The following is an 18,330-nucleotide window of genomic DNA, read 5'->3' on the forward strand; positions in this document are numbered from 1 at the left end:
TTGCAGCCTTTCTTAAACAATGGCACCACATAAGCCACTCTCCAGCCTTCCTACACTCATCATGGCTGTTGATGATACAAATATCTCTGCTAGGGGTCCCGCAATTTGTTTATTAGCTTCTCACAATGTCCCGGGATTCGCTTGATCATGTTCCAGGTACTTAGCTGCCTTTATGCGTTTTAAGACCTCAAGCACTTCCTCTTTGGTAACGTAGTCTTTTTTCAAGACATCATGGTTTATTTCCCCATGTTCCCTAGCTTCCATGTCTTTGTCCACAGGAAATACTGATTCAAAATATTCATTTAAGATTTCGCCAATCTCCTGTTATTATTGATTCCTCCACCAAGGGGGAGAGTTCCTTCCTGTCTACTCTGTCTGAGGTGAAGGCAACAAATGCTCCCTGACAACTACTCAGGACAGTCTTCTGTACAGGTCCTTCTTAGTGCTCCATTTGTGCATAGCTTCCAATTTCTACAGCCTGTTCTTCTTGTCCTAGTTGTGTTACATATCCAAAAAAGGAGTGCACCTCTCGTCCCTTCCATCTAGCAAGAGTTCTTTCCACAGCCTAGTGAACTCTGATCTCCCCTTCAGAATGTAGTGATACTCATTTCAAAATTCAGAGTTAGCAGAACTCTCAATGTTGTAAAGTAGATGGTGTGTTTTTTCACATTAGAAGAACTCTGCCTCCAGCAAGATGAAGTTAAAAATCACACGACACCAGGTTATAGTCCAACAGGTTTAATTGGAAGCGCACTATTCTCATCATTTCTTCACCAAGCAAAGCAGTGTTCATTTTCTTTCATGAATTTTGTGGTGTCATTTGGTCTTTGTTTAAAATTAAGAGTAGAAAACCAACCTTTTGGTGGTAGCATTAAAACTGTTTAAAAACTCAGGTTTTCAAAAGCTCAGCTTTGGTAGAGATTGCATTTGATAACACAAGGGTAAAAAGTTGCCATAGGCTGAACAGATCATAGGGCTGATCTCTCATTTGACAGAGGGAGGGCTTGTGGTGGTTTAACATGAGGGTCACCACGCCTCAGGCAAGGGGAGAGGTCGAGGAGGGTCCTTCGTGGTAAACTCAGCGGATGCAGGAATTTGAACCCACACTGTCAGCATCAGTTTACATTGTAAACCAGCTGTCCCGCCAAGGAGCTAATCGAACCCTCCCCTGCTCCTCCATTTAATGTAGTTAGGGAGAGCATGTTCTGAGGTAAAAAAATCTGTCAGAACAGTTCTCTTTCTGGACATCTATATAATAAACATCAAAATATCAAACCTGCAAATGCATTGTTTACTTTGGCTTTGATGAATGATCTCCATTCCTGAGATAGTTTGTGTTCAGAGTCCCAAGTAGGATTTCAATTTTGCTGTAGGACAAGCATCTGAGATACTTCCATTTAGTTTGTTGTGATAAGAGTTTAAAAAAAAATAGCTGCACTTCTACGCCCATGTTATAAACTGAATCTCGCTCTTTCCCCAATTGAGTATTTTGATATTATGCAGATTATAAAGATCATGTTTGTGCAATATTAACAGCCTCACTCTTTGCCTGTACAAGAGTTATTTGGTGTATTTACAACTTTATGCATTCTAAAATTTTGGTTTCTTAATTAAGTTTAGAAACATCTGTGTTCGATACATTGCTTCTTGCACCAAAAATTATTATGTCTCAAAGTTTGGTGGTCTGTTTTTTCTGAACTACTTTTTCTTCTGAAAACCAGGATTACAAACATGTCTAAGGTCAACAAGAGTAGATTATGTCTCTTGAGAGCAGACATCTGTTGTGTGTTACAAGTAGTATAATCCCAGTACTAAACTTCTTTATTCCCTGGCAATCTTGTACAAGAAATCTGTAATGTTTTGAGTGTGAACTGTTCGAGACATTGAGGAAGAACAGAAGTGAGATGTTGTTGATCGTGAGAGTTAATATATGCTTGTAGTAAGATATGTGAAATATTGTGAGGGAGCTTTCCGTAGAATTAGAAAATGTTTTGTTGATTTTCACAGTTCACTTTTTTCTTTGTTACTGTGAGCATTCCCTTGAGCACTATAAATCCTGTGCTATCTGCTAATAAACAAAAACAATTGTGTTACTTTTCCTGCAAATTAAATCTGTTTGAGATTGATTTCTTCCAATTCATCCCTTTGTGGATGCCATTGATGTGACATTCTGCACATTTGTTTCTCAATACAGTTTTGTCTAGCAAATGAAAGATATCAGTTTTCAGTTTTACTTTTAAAGTTTGTATTTTTTTAATGAGATTCTTCTGGCAGTGTAGGGTCTCGCTTGTGGTGGGAAAGTATGGCGTGAGAAAATAATGTGTATCTCCTTTCCATTGAAATTCAACAAAGTTACATTCCTTGCAAAATTAGTGGTTCTTCACATAAATGTGCATGGTGTTCAGAACTATATAAATGAATTAAGAGCACAAATCGAGGTTACTGTGTATGATCTTGTAGGCATTATGTTATAAGGAGATTGAAACAGAGAATTATTTATTGAGGGACATGTGCCATTTGGAAAGTACAGACAAGAGGGGAAGGATGATGGTGTAACTAGTTAGTGTTGTTACGACTCGGAGTAAATCCTCCTGCTTAAATTTAAAACCAGCAACACAGAAAAGGTTTATTCCATGTAGTAATCTGCAAAGATTTGAGTGGCCAAGGACTGTTTAAAGTAAAAATTAACAACTTTATTTCTTAAAGTATAACAGAGAATAATTATCTAACCACTATTTACAATTTCTTCCTCTAACCTATCTTTTATTTTCCCTTCTGTAATACTAGTCCGACAAAACTCCCAGTTAAGATTTACAAAACCACCCTTCCTATCTCAAAATCAGGCAGTTTTTGTGCTTCTATTTGATCTTCCTGTGTCTTTTCTACTTCTTAGGAATTTCTGCATCACGGGTTACTGATCGAAAAGGTACTTTTTAAGAGTGCTGTTTTTTTCAGGCAAACTGTTCACATGCTGGGCTTGGCAGTTCTCCTCTCAACTGTTCAATTTTCCCTGGTCTTATACTCCCAAACCCCGGATAGTGTCATTGGCTTTTAGCATTGTCAATCTACTCAATTCAAATTGGATTGGAGGTTGATATTTTTTAGTTTATAATTTAAACTGATTGGCCAAATTCGAATTGGTGTTATTGTCTCATAGCAACTCAGCGAGTGCTGTTTGTTCTGAAATGAAATTAGATTAGATTACAGTGTGGAAACAGGCCCTTCGGCCCAACAAGTCCACACTGACCCGCCGAAGCGCAACACACCCATACCCCTACATTTACCCCTTACCTAACACTATGGGCAATTTAGCATGGCCAATTCACCTGACCTGCACATCTTTGGACTGTGCAAGTCCTTCACTCTCTTAAAGGTACATCCACATCTTCATAACAGTATGATAACAGGAAATAATCTTGTGTCAGATGATGTAGAATTCGTATGGGTGGAGCTAAGACCTACCAAGGGGAAGAAGTCACTGGTGGGAGCAGGTTATAAGACCCCTAATGGTAGCTGTTCTGTAGATTAGAGAATAAATCCAGAGGGAATGAGGACATGTAAACAAGACAATATATTATTCATGGTCAATGTTAATCTTCCATAGACTGGGAAAATCAAATTGGCAAAGGTTTTGTGAATCCAATTAGGGTTGAGGATTTTGGATCTGGTAATTTATAATGAGGCAGCTTTAATAATTGATCTCTGAATAAAAGATCCTCCAGGAAAGAGTGACCATAATGTGGTGGAATTTAGCATTCTGTTTGAGATTGAGAAATTTGAGTTGGAAACAACAATGTTCAACTTTTAAGGGTCAGTACAAAGGAGTCAGTGCAAAGTTGGCTGGTCTGGACTCAGAAAGGATATAAGTGGAAAAGTCAGTTGAAATACAATGGCAGCCATTTAAAAAAATAGTTCATAACTCATAACAAATAGGTCATAATTCATAGCAAAGAAACATCCTTGTGAGGAATAAGAATTCTAGGATGGGGAGAAACTGACTATAGCTCATCTAGTTGGCTGAGGATAGTAACAAATAGAAAGAAATAATGTAATTCGGTAAGAACAGGACAAGTTTTAAAAGCCAACAAAAGATGGCCAAAAAAAGGGAGAATATAAAATATGAAAGCAAACTATCAAATAATATAAAAATGGACAGAGCATCTTTAAATGTATAAAAAGAGAGAGAGAGATACTAAAGTGAGCATAGGCATCTTGAAGTACAAGGCTGGGGAAAGAATAATGAAGAACCATGAAATTATGGAGAATTGAATAAATATTTGTGTCAGTCTTCACAGTAGAGGACATTATTAGCATTCTGAAAATATTAAATAATCAGGGGGCTTGAGTGGACTGGGGTTTGAGGGAGTGCTGATGGAAGAGGAAATGCACACAAACTACTGCTCGAAAAAGTTAAAAGCCACACAACAGCAGGTTATAGTCCAACAGGTTTATGTGGAAGCACTAGCTTTCAGAGTGCTGCTCCTTCATCAGGTGGTTATAGAGTTAAAGATCATTAGACACAGAATATATGGCAAACATTCACAGAATGATGTAACTGAAATTATATATTGAAAAAGACCTGGATTGTTTGTGAACTCTCTCATCTTTTAGAATGACCATGTTGGCTTCAGTTCTTTCACATCTAAATCCCAGAACTTTTTTAAAATTCACTTTAGAATGTAACTTTAACAATAAAGTGCTATATCTGCCCAGATAATGCATTGAAGATGTAAGGTCTCCTGTGTGAGGCTGTGTCCCAATGTTCAGACTGATTCTATTTCTAAAAAAGGGATTTACAGAATCTACATGGATACTGCCTTCCGAAGATACATAAAGCCAACACACAAGGATGTCCCATCATATCAGGCAATGTGACCTAGTGTGAGAACTTCTCTGGCTATGCTAAAGTCACCTTGAAACACATTGTACAGGGGACCCCCAGCTTCTGTCGTGACACGACAGATTTCTTAGAGACTCCACACCTATGGATCATTTGAACTGGGAACATTGCTGGTCACAATGGACGTTTCAGCACTCTACACCAGCATCCCCCACAATGACGGCATCATGGCAACAGCTTCAGTACTCAGTACCAACAACTGCCAATCTTTGAGCTTCTTCCTCGACCACAACGTTTTGATCTTTGACACTCAGTTCTTTATCCAGACACACAGAACAGCCATGGGGACCAAATTTGCTCCCCAATATGCCAACATTTTCATGCACAGGTTTGAATAAGACTTCTTCACTACGCAAGACTTTCAACCAACACTATACACCAGTGGCATTGATGGCATTTTCTTCCTCAGGACCCATGGCAAGGAGTCACTGAAACAATTGCACAGTGATACCAACAAGTTTCATCCCACCATCAAACTCACCATAGACCACTCTCCAGTATCTGTCTCATTCTTGGATACATGCATCTCCATCAAGGATGGGCACCTCAGCACCTCACTCTACCACAAACCCACACATAACCCCATGATGCTACCCATGATGCTACACTTTTTCAGCTTCCACCGAAACATATTAAAACAGCCATCTCCTACGGACAAGCCCTGTGCATACACAGGATCTGTTCAGACAAGGAGGAACGTGACGGGCACTTGGAAGTACTGAAGGATACCCTCATAAGAACGGGGTACGATGCTGAACTCATTGACCGCCAGTTCCAACATGTCACAGCGTGAAACTGTAATGACCTCCTCAGGAGATAGACACGAGCTGCAACTGATACGGTACCCTTGGTTGTCCAGTACTTCCTGGGAGCTGAAAAACTACGCCGTGTTCTTCACAGCCTGCAACACATTATCAATAAGGAAGAGCACGTCGCCAAGACTTTCCTCACACCTCCACTTCTCACCTTTAAACAACCTTCAAACCTCAAACAGATCATTGTTCTCAGCAAACTGCAGACTTTTAGGACAATACCTTGTCACGGTAGACACTGCAAGACATGTCAGTGTGTTGACATGGATACCACCATTACACATGGGGACACCTCCCACCATGTTCATGGCAGGTATTCATGTGACTTGGCCAATGTTGTCTATCTTTTACATTGCAGGCAAGGATACCCTGAGATATGATACATTGGTGAGATAGAGTAGAGGCTATGGCAATGGATGAATGGACATTGCACAACAATTAACAGACAAGAGTGTTCCCTCCCAATCAGAAAACACTTCTGCGATCCGGGACATTCGACCTTCGGCTGACCATCCTCTGAGGTGGACTTTGGGACAGGGAACAACACAAAGTGGCCGAGCAGAGGCTGGTAGCCAAGTTCGGTACCCATAGGGAGGGTCTCAACCGCGACCTCGGGTTCATGTCACATTACAGGTGACCCCATTGCACTATACACACACACACATTTGTGGGGTTAGTTTGTACTTGCAGAATTACATTTTATTTTGATCAAAAACTGTATGAATCCATGTAAGATTCTGTAAATCCCTTTTTTAGAAATAGAATTAGTCTGAGCATTGAGGCACAGCCAGTCTCACATAGTGAACCTCATACCTTCAATGCATTATATTTGGGCCAACATGGCGCCTTTTGATAAATTCACTTGAGAATGTAACTTTAAGAACGTTCTGGGATTTACATATGAAAGAACTGAAGCCAACATGGTCATTCTAAAAGATGAGAGACTTCACAAACAATCCAGGTCTTTTTCAATATATAATTTCAGTTACATCACACTTTGAACTTTTGCTATAAATTTTGTATCTTATGATCTTATACTCCATAACCATCTGATGAAGGAGCAGTGTTCTGAAAGCTAATGCTTCCAAATAAACCTGTTGGACTATAACCTGATGTTGTGTGATTTTTAACTTTGTATACCCCAGTCCAACACCGACACCTCCAAATCATGGATAGAGAAAAATGTATGAAACTATGGGGGCCAAAGGCTAATATGTCTCCTACATCTGATGGATTGAATCCGAGGACTTTAAAGAAAGACGTAACAGAGATGGTGGATGCATTGGTGCTAATCTTCCAAGAATGTTAGATTCTGGAAAATCCCAGAGGATTAGAAACTGCCATTGTAACATGCTTATCAGAAAGGAGGTAGACAAAATAGCTTTACCTTATTAAATCTGGCATTATACCATTTCCTCAATTTCCAGTTTCTTGGTCCCAGCTGTCTCCTCTTCACCATGGGCATTTAAATGCTCTGCACCTTCCTTCCCATCAGGATAGTCTGAGGGCTCTACAATTCATCCTCGATAGCCGACTTGACCAGTTCCAATGCATTACCACCCTTATTTTTCCAGGCTGAGTTTGCTCTTACAATGAACAATATCTCTTTTAACTTATCTCACTTTCATCAAGTAAATAGTGTAGCTATGAGTAGTTACATGGGTGTGCCTGTTGTTTTGTGAGACATGTAGGTCATTCCTTCTTCCAGTCCTACTCGAGGCCCCCTCCCACAACTCTTTTTCTGCTATTTTGATGGCTGCATCAGTGCTGCTTCTTGCTCTCAACCAGAATTTCCAGTTTCTAACCTCACCCTTACTGGGTCCACCTCTGACTCTTCCCTTGTATGTTTTTACTTTTAATTTCCATTTCTGGGGATAGGCAGTCTTAGATCTGGCAAACCTACTGATTCTCACAATTACCTTGACTACACTTCCTTCCTATAAGGACTCTATTCTATTCTCCACGTCACATCTGTTCTGATGATATGCCTTCCTTTTCCTCAATTGATGACCACTGTAGCTGACAGTGTCTTCAACCATGGCAGACTCTTTCTCAATCTTCTGCCTTTATTCTCCCTCCCAGAACAGTGATTGGATTCCCCTTGTCCTCACTTTCTACTCCATAAGCCTCCACATTCAAATAATTATCTTCCTCCATTTCTGCACCTCTAGCAGGATGCCACCTTCTTCAAACACATGTTCACCTTCTCTCCCACATTTTGTCAGCATTCTGTAGAAACTATTCCTTGTGCATCACCTTGGTCCATTCCTCCCTCACACTACCACTTCACTCCACTATGTCACCTTCCTATGGAATCACAGAAGGTGTAACACTTGCCATTTTGTAGCTTCCCTCCTAACTATCCAAGACTCCGCAAACACCCAACAAAACAAAAGGACTGCAGATGTTGGACATCTGAAATGAAAGTAGACATTGCTGGAGAAACTCAACAGGTTTGACAACATCTGTTGAGAGAAATCAGAGTGAATGTTTCACGTCCAGTGACCCTTCTTCTGTATATAAATATATTAAGATGAGGGTTGATAAAATGACTATTCAAGCGATCTGAAGCATTTGCACCATTTGGGAGATTTGTAACAACTCACTGGGGTAACGCACAAGAAAGCAAGCCCTGCTGTTCCTGGAGATGTAACAAAAATTAAAGTTTTTAAAAGAAATACACACTATCCCCAAGCAACCAAGATTTTCAGATTTAAGTTGATGGAAAGCTTGGAATGAGATTTTACTACAGGCCATTGGATTCTAGCTGCAGTTAAAAATTAAATGAAATTAAATAAGTTTGCAAATTAAAACTCTCAAACTCTCTGAAACTCCCCCTTGCAAATACACAGAAAGACGAACTTAAACAGGGAGAAAGAAACTGGGCAGAGATAAAATGAGGAAAACAGTTTATATAGAGTCATACAGCACGGTACAGACTATTTGGTCCAACTCGTCCATGCCAATCAAGTTTCCCCAAACTAAACTAGTCCCATTTGTCTGCATTTGGCCCATATCCCTCGAAACCTTTCCTGTTCATATACCTGTCTAGATGCCTTAAAATATTATAACTGTACCTGCATCGACCACTTCCTCTGGCAGTTCGCTCCACATACAAACCACCCTTTGTGTGAAACCGTTGTCCCTTAGCCCCCTTTTAAATCTTAAAAATATGCCCTCTGGTTTTAAGCTCCTCTACCCTAGGGAAAAAGACCTTTGCTATTGACTTTATCTATGCCCCTCATGTTTTATAAACCTCTAAAAGGTCACCCCTCCATCTCCACATTTCACTCAATACACAGTAAGTGTCAGCTGAACTCCCGACTGGATTAGTACATTCCAAGTCATTGACAGTAGTCCAAAACTATTTATACTTAACCTGTGAAGTTTAAACAAATAGCATTACAGTTGTCAGTTTGCTGTCACAAGCTATGTGACTGAATATAGATACTTAAATTTCCACTTTCATACCATCCTGCTCAGTACATTGGTCCACGAGCGATTTTCAATTCTTGATCATTTTCTCCTAAGTTGCTGGTCATTAGTAATTGCTCTCAACTCTGTCATTGCTCATTCCAAATAAACTTTGCTCACATGAAGAACCTTAGCCTATGGTCAGCACCAATCATACAAACATATGAATGGGATGGAGCGTGGAGAAGCTTATGTTGGTTTGGGCAAGCAGACAAGCTTTCTTTGGACATGTGCTCCAACTATACACACACTGACACACACACACACCCTCTCTCTGGGGCAGAAAACTTCTCCATCTCTCTCTGTCCCCTTCTAGTAAAGCGTTCCCCTGGCCCATTTTCTCTCTCTTGCCCAGATGCATCCCCTTTCATGCACTCTCACTCTCTACAGATGCACCCTCTCCTGCCCACTCTGTCTCTCTCTTAACTAGAACTAGCTCTCCTCTTTCTCTCTTTCTCTCTCTGGACCTTCTGCCTTTCTCGCTCCCTCTCTCTGAAGCAGAGACATCCCCTCCTGCTCTCTGGACTGGAGGCTCTTTTGCACCCTCTCCCTACATGAGTAACATGCCACATAGCTCACTCTCTGTGGACTAGAGGCAGCCTTTCTCCCACTCGCATTCTCTCTGTCTAGACCAGAGGTATCTCGCCTTGCACGCATGCTCTCCCTGTCTCTGGGCCAGAGTCACTCCCTCTCGCTGTCCCTAGATTAGAGGCATCCCTTCTTGTTTTCTCTGTGTGGACCAGAGACATCCTCGCTTGCTCTCTTTAGAATAGAGGCATCCCTTCCTACCCTCTCTTTGGATCAGGCACCTCCTCCCTCTCTGGACGAACCAGAGGCCTCCAGCTTGTGTTCTTTTCTCTCTTGTTCATTGGCCCAGACGCTTCCTGCCTCTCCTGCTCTCTGTCTCTGGACCCTGAGGCATTTCCTTTTGTTTTCTCTCTTTCTCTGGTGCATAGGAATCCTCTCCCACCTTCTCTGTGGATCAGAGCCTCCCCTCTCACCTTGGTGTCACCATCAGCTAGGCAGTCTCTGGGGAACTCATCAAAAAGGTCACGGCTCTTCAGGTGGTCGATGATAGTGGCGATCAGGTTCAGATCATCTGCCACCAACTTCTTTGCCATGACTTTGTTCACAAGATCTCGCTGATCTGAAGATTTATCTTCCTTTTCTGAATGTGTCCAGTGGTTTGGGGAGACACAGAGCAGTGGGTTCACTTATGAAAAGGCTTTAGCTTATCCAATTTCACAACTTGCATCATCTGCTGAAGAAATAATAAGTTGGTTTTCTTCAGGTTTTAAGTGGTTTCAGCAGAAAAATGAGAGAGATAATGGCTGCTGCAGATCTGCTGGTTTCTCTCTAGGTCTGACTAGCTTTTCACTGTCTTGCTCACAGCCCAAACTGTATAGCTAACTGAACCATCCAAAAATTGACATCAATGCAAGCATGTTCAAAGATTCATACTTATGGTTACAAGAGTTACATGGGGTACTTGTACCGTATTAAGCAGACAGTGGGTGGGTTCCATTGAGAACAGACTTACCGAAACTGAATTAAGACCAGTATCTTGGTGAATTGTGGTGTATAGGACTTTATGCAAATAAGAGGGAGGGAGGGAGGTTTCAGGTAAGGCTGAATTTATAATTCTGAAAAGAAGAGTGAAGTCTTTCTGGGTATTTGTAAAAAGGAATTTCAGAGAGATTGAGAGTTTTAATTTGTAGAATTATTTAATTTCATTTAATTGTTACTTGTAGCTAGAACAGTGTATTGATTTGGCTAAAATTAAGTACATTGTGATAAGCAGGATTACATAGTTTAATTATGATGATGGGGCACTTATGATTAAGGCTCTCTAGTGTAAAATTGTAAAAATTAAATATGTACTATCTACATTATTATAAGACAGACTAATTGTGCAAATACGTTTGATTTAGTAGCCATTACTGAGATGTACTTATAGCTTTTCCACATATAAAGCATAGCTTGATCTCTTCCAATCTAAACCATGCAAATTGTCACCTTAAATAGTCACACTCTTTAGCTTCAGCTCATTGTGGTTGGAGTGTGCACCAAGTGCAGGATGCACTGCAGCAAATTGTTGAGTGTCCTTCATGACACCTTGCAAACAAAGACATCTACTGACTAAAAACAAAACAGAGAAAATGAGGACTGCAGAGCAGATTTTGGAGATCAGAGTCGAGAGTGTGGTGCTGGAAAAACACAGCAGGTCAGGCAGCATCCAAGGAGCAGGAGAATCGACGTTTAGGCCATTCCTGATGAAGGGCTTATGCCCGAAACGTTGATTCTACTGCTTCTTGGATGCTGCCTGACCTGTGCTTTTCCAGCAGCACACTCTTGACTAAAAGAACAAGTGCACAAGGCACATCACTATATACTAGCTTCCCTCCAAGGCACATCCCATCCTGACTTGGACAGATATTACTATTGTTATTGACTCTAAATCCCTGGAACCCTTTGGTGTACCTACACCTGCGACAGCTGGAGAAATCAGTGCGTCGTCATATTGCCAAGCTCAGCAGGTCTGGCAGCATCTGCAAAGAGAAGTCCGAGTTAACGTTTCAGGTCTGGTGAATCTTTCTTGGGATTTCCCTTCCACAGTTTTTCTTGTCCATTGACATTAATTTTGCTGTTGCACCTGGTGTTTGATCAGGTATTTGCTAAAACGTATTCCCACAGCCACATCACATTCAAATCGTTATCCACTCCTTTGTCTGTCTGGCTGTTTTTCTCTCTCAGTAGGCTCTATCACCACCTATTATTATTATTTACTCTTTATCCCCTCCCCCCACCTTATCTTCTGCATAAAAAACCCACATTTTCCCAACTACCATCTGAACTGAGGAAGGGTCACTGGACCTGAAATGTTAACTCTGATTTCTCTCCATAGATGCTGCCAGACTTGCTGAGCTTTTGCAGAAATTTCTGCTGTTGTTGCCAATATAATGTTAGGCCATTTATAAAATGCCCTGAGACTAATTTTAAGCACATCTTCAAAACAATTCATTGCAGTCATGAATTGTGGATTAAAAGTTATGAGAGATGTGACTTACTTTACTTAATATGTTTTTTTTTCCAGCACAGTCCTTCAAAGAATTTGCACAACTTCTTCATACTGTTGAAGAAGAGCGAAGACGATTGGTAAGAAAAATCTCTTCTTTTTCTATCCATTCATGGGATGGAGGCATCACTGGCTGGGGCCGCATTTTTGACCATCCCTACTTGTCCTTGAGAAATGAGCAATTAGTCGTCTTTTGAACTGTCCATTTTGAGCAGTCCATTTGCTGGAGGTACACCCACATTGCTGTAAATTTAGGTGTTCTTTGAAAAAGAAGGTAAATCAATAGCATGTCAAAGAACAGGATTAGATTGCATAGCTCATGTTGAGAAAGGTACTGGCACAAAATTGATGGATTGTTTGGCTATTTATAGTTTTGATAGTTTATTATTCAGTGCCATAATTATTCTGTTCATTTTTATATTTATTAAAATGGTGGACAAATGAGTAGAAAGATGTTTGAGGATGGAGAATAAGCACAAAGTGTAAAGAAGAGTTTCTCCGATCAGGACTGAAATAACTCCATCGAGGCTGGTATCCTGTCACCAAGTCACCCCTTATTTACATATAGAGAATCCTTGACATTGATCCAACACACTCAGAGCCCGATCTCAGCGTGAACAGAATCTCTGACACTCCTGTTTATATCTGTCAGCCAGGGCTCCCTGATTAGACCAGATTAACAGCCTCATTTAGAGAACTCAAATTTTATGAGGTCCAAACATGACTAGACTTGATGGGATAGGTTTATCCGTATTTATTATGCAACAAACTTAGCTTTGAGATAGCTGTTTCCCAGAAGTTCAGAGACATTCTATTCAGTGCAAATTTTGAAATGTTTACAGAAAACAACCACCCTCTCAGCTACTTTGAAACAATTGCCAGGCTTGAGGCAACAGCAACTGATCTGGAACGTTTCAGTTCCAGATCTGGTCCAGGTCAAGCAATAGTTGTGCAAATGCTGATGCCCTTTATTGGAAGACTGGCTGTGGGAGGGAATCCAGTCTTTCCTAGCTGGAGCAGCTGTGGGTGACACCATGCTAATGTCCCAAGTCAATATTTCAGCTCAGTGTCACTGATATACTTATGAGTGAGATCCTAACCAAGTCCAGACAGACAGAGCCAAGTATGGTTTTACCTGTGCCACGTATCTCAAAAGAGGTCTTCAGATAGCATTAGCCGATTGACATGCACATTCCAACATCCACTAACCCCAACATCTGGTCATGTGGTGACCAGAACGGTATTCAGTATTCCAAATCTGTTCCCAACTAAAGTTCTATAAATCTGCACCATAACTTGCCTACCCTTCTACTCAATGCCCCTTCCAAAGAAGGCAAGCAAGCAGTAGGCCTTTTTTGTTACCTTATCTACCTGTGCTGTCACCTTCAGTGATCTCTGAACCTGCACACCCAGATCTCTCTGCATATCAGTACTCCTGAGGGTTCTGCTATTTATTATATAATTTCCATCTGTACTTGACCTCCAAAATGCATCACCTCACATTTATCTGGATTAAACTCCATCTGCCATTTTTCTGCCCATGCCTCTAACAGATCTATATCTTGCTCTATCCTCTGACAATCGTCCTCCCTATCTGCAACTCCACCAATCTTTGTATTGTCTGTAACCTTAGATAACCTTATTCACTGTCCACCATGCCACCCGTTTTGGTGTACTCTGCAAACGTACTAACCATGCCTCTTACTTTCTTATGAAAATAATTTCTATAAATGACAAATAAAAGTGGATCCAGTACCAATCCCTGTGGAACCCCGCTGGTCACAGGCCTCCAGTCCAACAAACAACTCTCCACCACCACCCTCTGTCTCCCACCATCAAGCTAATTTTATATCCAATTGGCAAGCTCACCCTGAATCCCATGTGATCTAACTTTACTAATTAGTCTACCGTGCGGAACCTTGTCAAAGGCTTTAGTAAAGTCCATGTAAATAACGTTGATCACTCTGCCCTCATTAATCTTTTTGGTTACTTCCTCAAAAAGCTCAATCAAGTTTGTGAGACTCTATTTCGATGGCACAAAGCCATGCTGACTGTCCCTAATCAGTCCTTGTCTCTCCAAATGCATGTAAATCCTATCTTTCCTAGCACCTCCAACAACTTACCTACCACTGAAAGAAGGCTTACAGGTCTATAGTTCCCAGGCTTCTCCTTACAGCCTTTCTCACACAAAGGCACAACAGTAGCCACCCTCAAGTCCTCCAGCACCTCACCTGTGGTTATTGATGACACAAATATTTCTAATCAATAATTTCTTCCTTAACTTCCTATAACTCCCTGGGATGCACTTGATCAGGTCCCAGAGATTTATCCACCTTTATGTTTTCTAGGACCTCCAGCACTTTCTCTTCTGAGTTGTGAACTGTTTTCAAAACATCAATGTTTATTTTCTCCGAGTTCTCTAGCCTTCATTTCTTTCTCCACAGTAAAACCTAATGTGAAGTAAATAGTGATTGTAATGAGGTCGGCCAGGTGGACCACATAGAATATGAGTTCCTTTATTCTGATCCAATTAGAGAGACCTGGCTCATAGATATAAATAGGGATGTCTGATCACACAGCATTGCCCTTAAAATAAAAGGAAAAAAAATAGTGAGGTCAGAGGGTCTGTTCACTCTTAAGAGCTGGCTTTGAGGAAGCTGGATCAGTGTCAGGGACTCTCTATGTGTAAATAAAGGGTGACTTGGTGACTGAACATTGACCTCTGTGAAGTTATTTCAGTGGCGATAAGAGAAAAGCACGTGCCTGAAGCAATTTACTAGCAATTGTTGTTTTTGAACTGGGGTAAACATTTCTGGCATCATGCTGTTATTATTTGGGAAGCTTGACTTGGTTGATCCTGCTATCAAAGACTTGGGTGCAGTATGTGGAAACAATATGATATTTTTTTCAGAGCAGATGAAAAGCAAAGAATTATTCTCCTGACAGCTTGGGGACTCACAACTTTATCGTATATTATCTGCAGCACCAGATAGTAAAACCTTTCAAAGGTTGATAGATTTATGGTAAGAAGCTTACAATCCCAAGCCGCCTCATATTTTGAGGCACTATTGGTTTTACTCAGTAATTTGAGAACCAGAGGAATCCATATTGAGATTTTTGGCTAGCTTAAGGTGACTGGTAGAGGCACGTGACTTTGCTTTAACTCTTAATGGGATGTCGAGAGACCGTTAGTATGTGGGATTAATGACATCATTATGCAAAAGCACCTACCAGCTGAAATCCAACTGGACTTCAAACAGGCATTACGACTAGCTTTGAGAAAGGATTCTGAGGAAGGGTCACTTGACCCGAAACATTAACACTAATTTCTGTCTGCTGCAGATGCTGCCCTACCTGCTGAGCTTTTCCAGCAATTTCTATTTTAGGCACTACAAGTAGCTTTGTCATTGGAAAGCACTGACAAGTGGACACCCTCGCCGGTCGAACTGAGCTTGGGGAATACCATTTGAAGTAAAGGCAATTGCATAGCCTCACTCAGAACATATCCTGAACAGAGGGACTGTAGGTCAGCCCACAGCAAAACCCTAAGACAAAGTCTAGCCTAGGCCAAACAATGAAAATTTTCTTTGGGATCAGGGCCGGCAAGCTATTGCAGTTGCTGCTGATATGTTGACTTGAAACAGCAAATGAGACTGGAGTCCCACTGGACCTAAATTGTTCAAGGGAACTTATATTCTATGACATCTACCTGACTGACCTAATTACAATCATTACATCTCTCCCCCCGTGAGTCCGAGGACATAGGGGTGTTTTTTTAAATATAGCTCTTCTTGGAACGTTTGAGCATCGGGTCAGGTTACTTCAACTCTGTGTATGATACGGGCTACATATAATACACGGTAGTTTACCTCTTGCACCTGGAGCATCTTGGGAGAAATTCATTCTCCTCTTCAGGTGGCAAAGGCATTGATAAGGTCAGAAGTCAGACGACACCAGGTTATAGTGCAACAGGTTTATTTGAAATCACAACCTTTTAGAGCATTGCCCCTTCATCAATTGAAATGACTTCACCTGATGAAGGGCAATGCTCCACAAGCTTGTGATTTCAAATAAACCTGTTGGACTATAACCTGATATTCTCTGACTTCTGACCTTGTCCACCCAGTCCAACACTGGCACCTCCAATCAAAGGTGTTGAGGCAACGGCAGCCACCATATCTATCTCAGATGTTGAGTTCTCGTCAATGCCTGATGGAGATGAGAGCCCATGGGTTCCAGAACAGTTGGAAAGGCTGTCAAAAAGCTGAGTGTGTTTTCCTGCCAGACCGTTCGCACATGTTCTGCTTTCATATGGTCCACGTGCTTGGTCAGAACTGTTGCGCATATCAGAACTTTATGCATCACTGGACCTGACCTCCTGTCAACCACGCCTTTTACCCATGCAGAGCCATACCCATGGTTCTTACACCAAACTTCATCCCCAAAGTAGCCTGTCTCTCTTCTTGAGCCAGCCTTGTGTCCAGCATTGGTGTTCCTGATGCTGTTTCAAAATATTCATTTAATATCTCTTCCATCTCCTGAGGTTCAACACACAGGCGACTTTCTCCATTTTTTTTAAGTAGCCTTATTATCTCTGTGGTTGCTCTTTTGCTGTTAATGAACTTATAGAATCTTCTTGGGTTATACTTAACCTCATCTGTCAAAATGATCTCATATCCTCACTTTGTCCTCCTAATTTCTCACTTAACAATGCCCCAATACTCTTTACACTCTTCAAGAGACTAATTTGATCCTCGTTGCCTATATCAATTATATGATTCTTTCTTATTCGTGTCTAGAGCCTCAATAACTTTTAATTATCCAATGTCCCTACTCTTACCAGCCTTACTCTTCACTCTAACTGGAATGTCATGCCTCTGAATTCTCATTATCATACTTTTGAAAACCACCATTTCTCCGTCATCCCTTTACTGTGAATAGTCTATTCAATCAACTTTTGAATGTTCTTGTCTCATAAATCAAAAAAAAAATCAAATACCATTGAAATGTGCCTGACTCCAATTAGGAACTTTAACTTTTATGAAAGGTTTATACTTTTCTCATAACTATTTTAAAATTAATTGGATTATGATCACTAGTCCCAAAGTGTTCCTCTATTAACACTTCAGTCACTTGCTTTGCCTTTTACTTCAGGTTTTGCTCCTTCACTAGTCTGTACATTTACATATTGATCAAGAAAATTTTCTTGAACATATTTGATTCATCTTTCATCATCCAAGCCTTTAACACTATGGCGATCCCAGTTTTGAACATTAAAATCCCCTATAGTCACAATCCTATTATTATTCTTGTATATGCCTGAGATCTCTTAACATATTTGCTCCTCAATTCCCCATGACTATTGGGAGAGGGGGGAATCTATGCTACAATCCCGTCAAGCTGATCATTCCTTTCTTATTTCTAATTTCTACCTGTATTGTTTCCCTGGACAATCCCTCCGAAATATACTAATCTTCAGGATGTAAATTAATAAAACAGTTAACATAACTGAAAACTTCAAAAAGCAAAGTATTTTGAATACTTGCGAAAGACTTGACACTAGTGTCAAGAGTCTGGTGCTGAAAAGACACAGCTGGTCAGGCAGCATCCGAGGAGCCGGAGAATCGAGATTTCGGGTATAAACCCTTCATCAGGATTCCTCGGATGCTGCCTGACCTGTGTCTTTCCAACACCATGCTCTCGACTCTGATCTCCAGCATCTGCAGTCCTCACTTTCTCCTAAAGACTTGACATTAGCACAGTTCAGGTAGGCAAAAGTGATGACTGCAGATGCTGGAAACTAGAGTCTAGGTTAGAGTGGTGCTGGAAAAGCACAGCAGTTCAGGCAGCATCCGAGGAGAAGGAAAATCGACGTTTTGGGCAAACGCACTTCATCAGGAATAGAGGCAGGGAGCCTTCAGGGTGGAGAGATAAATTGGGGGCTGGTGAGAAGGTAGCAAAGTGTACAATAGGTGAATGGGGGTGGTGATGGAGGTGATAGGTCAGAGAGGAAGGTGGAGTGGATAGGTGGGAAGGAAGATAGGCAGGTAGGACAGGTCATGAGGACA

The 18,330-nt window shown here is 41.0% G+C and overlaps 1 protein-coding gene across 3 annotated transcripts in view; it reads left to right on the forward strand.

Annotated features, from left to right (window-relative positions):
- The window catches only part of LOC122553906 (rho GTPase-activating protein 42-like), a 367,560-nt gene that overhangs the window by 166,003 nt on the left and 183,227 nt on the right, over positions 1–18,330 (forward strand). For 2 of the 3 annotated variants that reach the window (XM_043698407.1, XM_043698408.1), the window contains exon 3: positions 12,281–12,342. The exons of the other annotated variant lie outside the window; for it this stretch is intronic. In XM_043698407.1, coding sequence (XP_043554342.1) covers positions 12,281–12,342 — 62 coding nt within the window. The remainder of the gene's footprint in view (positions 1–12,280; positions 12,343–18,330) is intronic. 3 annotated transcript variants of the gene reach the window in all.

Source organism: Chiloscyllium plagiosum, chromosome 10, assembly GCF_004010195.1.
Source record: "Chiloscyllium plagiosum isolate BGI_BamShark_2017 chromosome 10, ASM401019v2, whole genome shotgun sequence".
Taxonomy (NCBI): domain Eukaryota; kingdom Metazoa; phylum Chordata; class Chondrichthyes; order Orectolobiformes; family Hemiscylliidae; genus Chiloscyllium; species Chiloscyllium plagiosum.